Raw genomic sequence first — 10,803 nt, forward strand, 5'->3', positions numbered from 1 at the left:
TTGGTTGAGGACCGTATGTTGCAGATAAGCAGGGTTTAACACAAAAGGTTTGAAGATTGCAACAAGTGAGTGTGTAACTGCTGTGTGTGTCCTCCAGGGCGTGGCTGGCCTGACGGTGGGAATGACTGGGAGTTGGCAGAGGTTAAGTTAAATGCTGGCACCGAGCTGTGGCGCAGCTTCATGTGAATGGAAAGGTGGATAAAAAGACAGAGGAAGAGAGAGAGAGAGAGAGAGAGAGAGAGAGAGATGGAAAACCCTGATGGTGAAGCTCTATCATTGGGATGCTGGGATATTGGCTTCCGACCACTAAACAGAGGCTGGGTGCGAGGCGAGACTGAGACGGCGTTCATTCTAGCCGTCAGGCCTGCGGAAGAAGTGTTAACAGACAAAACACCAGCGCGGACGCTATTTATACTCCCTGACACAGAGCTGGAAGAGAGCGGAATAATCAGCCCCTCTCAACCTGATCGTTTTTAAATCATCAACGCGCCGAGGTCACACAAACACACACACACACACACAATCGGCTCATCGGATTCAGAAAACACAGCTGCGTGCCCAGCCGGGGGAAACCGAGCCACGCTGCCCTGGTCCGCATAAAAACACAAATTGTTTCCATTTTAAAAAGCAAGCCGTGTCTAGAACAATAGGCTACCATTGTGTTCCCACGGGATGGAGGAGAGCTTTAATGAGAGAGCGGAGGTGTGACCCGGCGAGGACGGAGAACACACACACACACACACACACGCCAAACACGCTCATGCACACACACATGCACACACACACACACACACTGCAAACATATCATTTGGCCTCCAGCTCCAGAAAAAAAAGGATATTTTTTGGGGCACAGGAAAACACTTAAAGCTCCAAATAAGATTTACTTGTGGTTTCTGCGTTTTTTCTTTTTAATGTGCGTGTGTTCGCTCATCCCCGAGGATGTTACCGAGAGACCCGTGATGAAGCGGGAGGAGTCGGTTGTTTTGTCTCGTCTGTACCTGTCTTATCAAAGCAGCGATAAGAGGCTCATCTGTTCATCATCAGGGGTGCCGTTCCCTCCGCTGATGTGTCCCTGCTGTTATGAAGTCAGCATTTCGCATACGAGCCCATCATCATCCTCCCTCTCAATCTTCTGCCACGATCATTTTGTTGCGATCGTCCGTTGTCACGCCAAATCCCAATTCTTCACGACGGGCCTGTTGGTTCCCTTTTCTGTTTGTCTGTGACACCCTGGCAGTCACACGCACTCACACACAAAAACACACACACACGCAGAAAGACACCCGTGACAATGTATTTATGTCTTCGTCGAGACGCGCTTCCCATTTTGGCTAATTTACGGGGGGCCCTGATTACACTCTGTTTACTGGCACTCGTAAACACAATGACAACCTGGCAGCGCTTAAAAAGCCCAAAACACTGTTATTATTTCCCCATCCAGCGGGGAGAAGACACAGAGCATAATCCTCATTGCTGGCCACAGACACACCAGTGTGTCATCTGCCGGGCAGACGTGGAAAAAAAAAAAAAAAAGCAACACAGACGAAGAAATGCAGCGGATGGGAGAGTCACTTTTGGGCAGCGGCTTAGTATCTGTCTGGCTTTGTCACCGCGTGTATGTTCAATTTAACGGCGAAGAAAGAGCTAATTTTTCAATGTTTTTTCACGTGATGAAAGTGTTGTCAGGGCGATCAGAGAAGGCATTAAATTCACGCCGTGTATGATGACTTTGGCCAACCGAGTGGAATTGACAGTTCGCTTATTTGGAGCCTCAGGCGCAGACTTTGTTCACCACCCGTAGAGACAGGAGGAGAGCGAGGCAGGGAGAGGGATGGCTGGGAGGGGTAATATAAAAGTGGAGTTGGCAGAGTTCACGGCGGCCGAGCGCCAAGGCACCTCTAACTTCATTTACAGACTCTTCTTGACATTATAAAAAGCACAGATCATTAGAGAAATGTATAAAAGATAGACTTGGGAGCCCAGAGGCGTGAGTGATCGCTCTGTGTTTTACCTCATGCTCAAGACTGTGGTTTGGGTCGGTGACAAATCGAAGATAGCATCACTAGATGTCGCCTGAAGCATTCGTCATCTCCATTTTGGTTGGAACCAAAGAGACTAAAAGAAACGTGTCCGCGCAGTCACGTGTCTGCATTCATTTGGATGCGACTTCACATGTGGTAGGGCTTCAGTAGGCTTCACGACACAGGCTCTGCTGGAGGTGAAAGTGTGGCCGAAGGATTGTGCATTTTTTTCTGCCCGGCGCAGCGCTGTGACTCACCTGTGGTGACAGTAAGTCTTGACTCATCCCTCACTTCTCGACCGGCTGCCTGAGAAATCAAAGAAGCTGCATGATGACACAGTGATCTGTTCTCATTCTGACCCGGTCCGCGTTTGCACAGGTCAGCGGCAGGCGAGTCTGCGACGCCACTCTGGTTCTCATCAGGTGCTTGTGAGGAAATCAGCTTAGCTCATTTCCTTGCCACAACAATTGAGTTTGGATTTGTGTGTGTGTGTGTGTGTGTATGTTTGTTTCCAACTGCTTCTCCCGTCGTGGAATAATCTTCTCATTCGAAGTAAACACATTTCACCTTCTGCCCACTGGAGTAATGGATTTCTACATGCATTTATTATTATATGCATTTTTTTTTATGTATATCATACTTTATAGATGAGTTATTTCAGTTATTCTTTAACTTTTAAGTTGCTAGGCTATTGAAAGAAGACTTCCTGACCGGTGTTTATCCTAAAAACATTTGCTTGATCTTCTAAGCTGTGATTAGGTATTTACTTGCATTTACATCTGCAGGCTTATTGGATTTTACCAATGGCATTGTAATATTTTGATTATTGATGACTCGCTATTTTTTTCTGATGACTTGAGTGAGAAACTCCCTTTAAATGACTTTAAGGTGATTTATAGGTAACGCAGGGTTGCATACAGAAATTACAGATCATACATGCAGTTATTTCTATACAAATATAACATGTTGTGAATCTGTGCCAGGGTGTAAACGGCATGGTGATGTTGATGCGGTCACCATCTTCGTATCAGAAGCTCGACATCTGGGAAACACTGTCCAACAGCTTTGACTGTGTGAGCGCCACGCATCGATGTCATAAACACAGAGTCCACCTCTCCTCGTCCGGCTGTAGTCTTGCCAGCTCAAAAAAAAAAAAAAACGGTCTGCCTGTCAAGTGCGACAGCTTAATCGGAGATATTGTGGTGGAGACAGGTCTCTGTGGACGCAACAGTCTCCGATTTCATGTTGTTTTGCCAGCCTGAGTCCCCTTTTGTCCATTTCCTTTTCCTGAGACCAGACATTAGCCAGCAGCAGCCTTAACCCGAGCTAGATTAACAAGGCTCTTTTTCCCCGGGGCGGTCCAGCCAGTCAGGTTAGATGGTCGACAGACACCGTGGGCTGTGATGGTCTCAAAGTGTGCTGGTCTTGATTCCAAACCACTCGCCCTTTATCTGCAATGACGACGACAGTATTTTCTGTCATCAGCAGTATATATTTCAATGATAAAGCTGAAAAAATTATGAAAATGTAACGTGTCATGGGTAATATTAGAAACTTTCTGTTTTACACTTTTTACACGCGATTTATAACTTCAAACTTGATAGTGTATTAGAAAAAACTACTTGGAAAATGATTGTTTCCACAACCTGGTAACTCACAAGTTGTTATGATTGTTATGCGTAATAGATTATAACCGATCTATAAATAAATGTGAAGACGTTGATTTGTTAACCATTCATTAAGCCATGACTTCTCCTCCTCTTCTTTTTCTCTTTACTTTCTTTAGTTTTCCTAAACATTGACAATTTAATCTTCAAGCTTGTGGCTTTCAACCACATTTCACGGTTGTCATCAGCAGACGGCGGCTTTGGTTTTGTTTTAGCAGGTGGACCCTGATTTAAGATAATCTTGTCAAACCACTATTCCCAAGATCAAGAACAATCTTTCACGTTTACATTTTCGACAAATACTCATCAGCTTTGCTGCTCAGAGTGGGATGAGAAGATCGATACCTCTTTCATGTACCTGAATAAACTATGGTTCTGGTGGTCGGAGTTCATACTGGAAGCAAAACGTCTTCCAGTTCTTCTTCCAGCATAAACTGTAAGCAGGAAGTGAAAACAAGCCTGTTTTTCCGAAGTTCAAACATTTCACTTCGACAGCACCACTACGGCTCAACAAGCTGTATCGTGTTTGTTTAATCTTTACTCCAACAGAAAATAACAATTTTCTGGTTTCCAATAAGTTTTGTGCCGTAACTAAGACTTACCGAAGACCTATTTCTGGCAACGAGTGATTTTCGGTGACGTTAGAATTGACACCTACTAAGTCACTTTGGAGAAGACCACCAACTAAAAGCCTGAAACGTAAATGTTGTATTAAATGTGTATGTGTGTGTGTTTGTGTTTATTTGTCTGCCTAATTCAGCCCAGCCCTCGGTTTGTGCAACATGGCCCGCCGTGTTTATTGTTGCGTGTTGCTAACAACAGGACCAGATGGTAACGATGATAGCCGACCGCTCTCCTCTGCAGTCGTTAACAGGTGTAACCTCATTCCCTCTCTAATTTGTCGGCCCCCGCTTGTTTTCCCTCATTTTCATCAAGTTTTTGTTAAAACTACTCGAAGTTTGTTTTTTCCCCATTTTTTCCTACATTACGCTGCGGTGATGTTAAGTGAGCTAGTATTTTTGGACTTCCAGTGCGTCGCCAGAAACCATCAGACTTCTTCGCTTTCCCCTTTGGCGGTCTGTGAAACCCCACTGTCAGTGGAGCCCAAAGGCAACAGCGAAGCGGACTGCGTGTTCAGTAGCAAGTATTAAAGCAAAAAAAAAAAAAGTAGAAAAAACACAGAAAAAAAAGAATAAGAAAATAGTCAGAGGTGATTTATTAGCGATTTATTGAGTCTTTGGCGCCGCTCTTGTTTTAAAAAAATCTTAGTTTTAGATGTTTTAGGCACAGGGCTTTGGAAATAGAGTTTTTCTACACAGTGGTGCATTTCCAGATCCTGGGGTCCTAGGTTCCTGAGGGAGGGAACTGGTGCCTAGTCTAAGGGGGTAAGGGGTGGGTGGGGGTGAGGGATCCTGGAGGTCCTCTTAAGCATTGTACCGAAACTCCACCACCTGCCTGAGACCTCAGAAAACACTGTTTTGTATGTTCTGAACGGAGCATCTGGACAGTGGCTGCCTCACATCCACTGGAAACACTCAAATCTGCGGATGGAAAGACTCACACACCGAACTTCACAAGGCGCAGAGACACTTTCATCTGCATGTTGTTTGGCTTTTGATGTCCCTGTTACTGACCTCCTTCCTGCTGTCACTAACCGATCCGCACACCGAGCGCCGCAGCTGTAAACACTGAGCTAATGTATTTTTTGGGAGAACATGAGCAACACATGAAAACCGTGTAATTGGCATGTAATTACGGAGCTGTGATTATGAGGGAATGGCGTGCATTTTTTTTTTTTTTTTCAAATCAGGGCCAATAGAGTAGATGGAGACGGAGTGCAGGGGATGGCTTCACACGTTTGGAAAAATGGCAGTGAAATGGAGAGTAAGAGCAAATGGGAGACGAAGCGGAGATGGATAATATCAAGAGCTTTTAAAAACAGCTTTTTGAAACGTGGACGACGTAGCACAGGATCGCCGCGTAATAAAAATCTTAGATGGGAAACATTGCATTTGTTTTGGCTGGGCTGCGTCGGAGCCTTGATTACCTGGATCTGGAGGTATTACAGCAAATCACTGCTGCGAGGGGTGAACGAGTGGAGGACGGAGGCAGGGAAATATCAATAAAGGAAAAAAGGGACTGGCTGATGAAGCGAGATAAAGGCCCAGGGAGAGATAGCACAGCGGGGAGTTGTGGCCGGACAAGAATGTGAGGATTTTGTTGGATCCCTTTGACGCACTTAAACCTAAAATCTCATTCTGCGGTTCGTACTTCTGGGTTATCATGTCCTCATCTCCCTCTCGCACGTGCGCACGCATTCCTCCCTTCTGTCTGAGAACCATCAACAGGGAAACCGTGAAGAGTGAAGTCTGTCTCTCTGTACAAGACATTTCATAATCGAGCCCACGTTAGCCCGCCTCCTCGCAAAGCTGGTACCGTCGGCATGGGTCACGCTGCACCGGGAACAGCCTTGGAAAACAAGGGGGGAACAGAGCGAAGCGTTGGTGTAATAATTAGTCACTTATGGGTCCAGATCTTTGGAAAGTCCATGGAGGGCTTTGGCAAAGCTGGAGGTGACGAAGCAGATTGGTTAAAACCTTGTGTGTGCTCTCTCCGATGTTGGGGGAGTTTGGCTCTCCATCTCTGTGGCTGTCTGCAGCGACGCTAAAACCCCAAACACAGTGTCCTCGCGCAACCTTTTACAGTCCCTTCTAACATTCATGGGAATGAAATTCCAGTGAAAATGAAGGGTGCAGATTTTTCATTAGCAGGAGGGAGCGCTCAGGAACGCCCGTCGACTGCTGTGTTGCGGTGACGGTGGCGCGAGGAAGGGCTTGTTAAAGCGACAGCTCAGGTTTAGACATTTGCTTTACGGGCACGGGGGCTGAAGGATGCTGTTTGTCCCCGGGTGATGTGGTTGTGGCGTGGCATCTGGGAATTGGAGAAAACAGTAACTGTAGGAGAGTGGGAAGTCATTGTTGAGCGATTCTTGATACCTTTGGACAAGCTGGAAATTTCAAGAAAGTTGACCCTCTCTTGAACGCTCTAGGGTGGGCTACTCGTCTGCGCCCGCTCAAAATCGGACTTCTTAAAGGCTCACTGGGTTCCAGCTGTTGAAGCTGCTAACTTAAAGAAAGAGCCTGGAGGGCTGCGCAGCTAGGAAATCCAAATGCTCTGCTCTCTTTTAGTGCCTCACGAAACGCCAAGACTGTGTCATCATACTCGCTGCTGGGCAATATTTACCTAAACCCCGACCCAAGACAGAGGACAGGTTCGGCATAACTGCACACACACGCGACGTGCACATGGCCTTTCTCTTGCTGAAGTAAACACACTGGTTGGCCTGAAGAGAAGTTGGGTTTCATTGTTTAATGGCCTTGCTATTCCCCACTAATGTTTTACATATGAGACAGAGATTGCTCCCATTTGAAGAGCGCAGACATCAATCCCCCCCCCCCCCAGTCAGTCATTTTCGATACAATTTCCTCAGACAACTCAATTACGTTGGCCCGGGCCCATTTGTTTTCGAACAAAATATTAGAGAATGGAGTTTATGAGTCATAAGAATTGTCTTTCAACTCGATCCTATTAGTCACCTTGTTTCTTGACGGCTTCTTGCAATATGTCTGTTTTGTCCAGCGTCTGATTAAGAGAGAAAACAGAGCAACACATGTTTGCGCTGGACGTGGTTGTACACACGCAGACCTCACACACGAAAAAAAAAAAAAAAAAACGTGCACACACACTTCTGAGCCTGCATGTTCAGCAAGATTTCAATAAATCCTCATTGACCTGAGAGAACTCTGCAAAATTAACCTTTTTTTTTCCCCCCCCCTTTTTGTGCTTACAGAAACCACAGACCATGGATCAAGTAAATGTGACAAGTGAGTGGACTGTCTTTTACGTTGCAGCCAAGATCAAATCCTCTGTTTTCATTCACTGCGAGCTGACCTCTAAACTCCCCGCTCTCTGTTTTGTTCTTCTCCTGTGCATGTTTTGTGATCACCAGCGGCAGAGGCGTCGCCGGAGCTGCGCAGAAGGAGAAGGCGAAGGGCAAAGACGAGACGTACTGGAGGGAGATCAACGCCGCCATGGCCTTGACCAACTTGGCGCAGGGGAAGGACAGGGCCTCTGGTACCACCAGCTGCATCATCCAGAAGTCCTCCCATATAGCAGAGATCAAGACTGTTAAAGTGCCGCTGATGCAGAAATACTAGCCCCCTGACGTCGTCTTACGTCTTTAACACCTCTCTATGCAAAAACCAGATAAACATTCCTGTTTCGGTGTCCGAATAGGCCCCCCCCCCACACCCCCCCTCCCCGAGAGAATGAAAAGACAACTGTTGTTCAAGGAGGAGAGGGGCGTTTGACATGAGAGAGTGTGAAACAAAAAAAAAAGAGAACTCTCATGCTTTTCTTGACTAAAAAGAGGCCTTGACCATCATTTTCTTTGCTGGGTTGATGTGCGACAGACAAGTGTTGATGATACTTCCACTGCAGTATTTCCCTTAAAACAAGACGATTTTGTAATGTTAACTTATTTTTGATAAGTCTGATTTTTTTTTAAATTTTTATTATCATTCTTTCTTTTTTTTATGCTACAAAAATTTGTATTTTTGCCAAAGTGCCTTTTGTTGTTCAGATGAAACAACTCGCCGCCTGTGGTCAATGCGACGCACGGACGCTGAGGTGCCTCTTTGTAGAATTTTGTGAAGGAAAATATTTGACGAAGTTCAGAGTCGCAAGACGTGATTCAGGATTTGTTTCGTGAATGAAACCTCCCCCCGCGACAGCCTGTGCCTTAAGGACTTCAACGAGCTCGCCGTCGGAGGCATCGATGAACTCAAACAGCACACACACACACTCTCAGAAAATACCTTGCAGTAATTTCCTTAAAGGCATTGTTCTTGTTTTGACTGGAGTCTTCATATTGACTGTAAACGGAACACTGTTTTGTCTCAGTCGGCCTCTCACTGCTGCAGGCCAACAATAACTCTTGCGTACGCAGATAAGTTGCCCTAACGTGAGCAGCAGATTGGGAAGCAGCCAGTGTTCTCCGCCTTTTTTTCCACATCGCGGCCGTGGATTTCATCAACCGGGCGAAGGATTCCTTTCTTATCTGGGCTTCGGGTTGCTGAAACGTGCGCGAACGCTCAGCTGGAACCCAAATGGAGTCACGTTCTCCCACTCAGTGACACACATCTACGCAGATCTACAGGCAAGGTCCATTACGGTATCTGCTCCGACGGGAGAATGCCACGACCTAAAAGGGATGTTTTTGCTTTGCGTTTTCACTTTTTTTTTTGTTTTTTTTTTTACGTGGACAGTGTTGCCTTTTCACATGTTTGTGCTCGGAAACAAGATAGTCAGGAGTGAACGTGAATAAAAAAAAAGAAAAGCCAGCACCAGCTCCCCCAGCCGTTTGATCCCCAGCACTTCTCAGCTGTTTAGCATTACGTTCAAATTGCTGTTTACAAGAAGCCAGAGGGTAGGCTTAAGAGTTTGACTTTCTCCCCCTCGCTTCTTCTTCTTTTTTTCTTTTTTTTTCTGTCTTTAAAAATACATTCCAGTATTATCTATCTGTCGGCCGAGCAGCAGTTCAAAGTATCTGTTATTGTCAGTCTGTATATGTGTGGTTGTTTTGTTTTTTAACAAATCTCTGTACTTGGTTTCACTTAACCGTGCGGCATTAAGAGCTTCTTTTGTCATCCTTACGTACGTTGCATATGTTATAAACGTCTGCAGTGAACGATGCCAAACTCACAAGCCGGGGGAAACCAAGTCAACCTTATGGGAGAAAGTTGGCTCTCTGTGCTGACTTTTTAATTTTATGTATATCTTCAAGGTACTGTTTATGTGTGTCAAAATGTACACTCCTACATAAATTATGCAGTTTTTCTGTTTGGTTTTTTTTTTGGGTTTTTTTGTTTTGTTTGGACAACCCGGACTGTGCTTGTGGTCAAGAACTATGAGAGGGAGTGATGCTGCACAAAGTGACTTTTTGACCTTTTTTTTTAAATGTGCAAACTGTTAAAAAAAAGTCAGAAAATACACAGACTCCATTGAGAAGGTATGGTTGAATGTGTTTTTTACATGAAGGTGAAGAGAAGGAAAATAAATGAAGGACAACCCTGTATTATTCCTGTTAGCGTGCCTATGGAAGTATCATGAAATCAATCGCTCTAGCCAATCCCCGGGCACTATTTGCTTATGCAATGGGGGTTGAGAGCTCCCACATATGTTTTTTATACACTTGATCCAGGCAGGGTAGCTGCGGGGTAGTGCTGGGACAGCTCCTTGTGTTTCTAATCGCACCTCTGAACCTCTGGACCACTCGCGACCCTCGCACCTCACACGATACCCCGAGCGAGGGGAAGGAGGCTCGGGAGACAACAGAGCAGCCTTTGTTGTTCCCACCTGCAGTCGCTGCCCAACAATGACAATACGAGTACAAGCCAAAGGGGTTACCACAGCCAACACTTTGGTACTGTACATACCTTTCTCCAGCACGAGCCGTGCTATCACAACCATGCTGACGAATGGGAAGCAACGGCGTGCATTAAAGCCTATAAATTATTATTACAGACTTTGTAAAGAACAAAGAAAAGTGGTGACCATAGTTTTTTTTTTTTATTGTTAAGTTATATAAATTGAGATTTCTGTCTGTTTGTTTTGATAGAGACTGGATTTTCAATCCAATGACCAAATGCATATCTCCTTGTTGCTCATGTAAAGTTTTCTTTTATAAAAACAGTCATTTCTTGGTCAAAGCAATGAATAAACCTCCGAATGAAATGAAAAGCATTGTGTGTCTTATTTATTTGTGGTGCAGTATGTAGGAATTTAAGTTGAAAACATTTAAAAATGCATTACATTTGACCAGAATGTAAAGAAGTAACAGTGCTGACGTTATGTCAAAGACATCTATTCTTCAAAGATGGACTACTGAAGTTAGCATGTGAACCAGCTAGCCCCGGCCCGTCCAGTATTGAAATACCATGTTGTTCTTTACAAAGATGATAATCTGATGGTGAAGCTCCAGCCTCTGGAGGTGGCTGCCCAGCTAACTTAGCCAAGTAGCTAACGGCAGTAATAGTCAGGAGCAGATAGCTGCT

General features: G+C 45.1%; 1 protein-coding gene across 1 annotated transcript in view; it reads left to right on the forward strand.

The window, feature by feature from the left end:
- Positions 1–10,489, forward strand: part of mkxa (mohawk homeobox a) — a 30,231-nt gene extending 19,742 nt beyond the window's left edge. The window contains exons 6-7 of the mRNA XM_030397540.1: positions 7,539–7,572; positions 7,698–10,489. Coding sequence (XP_030253400.1) covers positions 7,539–7,572; positions 7,698–7,905 — 242 coding nt within the window. The 3' untranslated portion in view covers positions 7,906–10,489. The remainder of the gene's footprint in view (positions 1–7,538; positions 7,573–7,697) is intronic.
- Positions 10,490–10,803: the final 314 nt, after the last annotated feature.

Source organism: Sparus aurata, chromosome 19, assembly GCF_900880675.1.
Source record: "Sparus aurata chromosome 19, fSpaAur1.1, whole genome shotgun sequence".
In the NCBI taxonomy this organism is placed as follows: domain Eukaryota; kingdom Metazoa; phylum Chordata; class Actinopteri; order Spariformes; family Sparidae; genus Sparus; species Sparus aurata.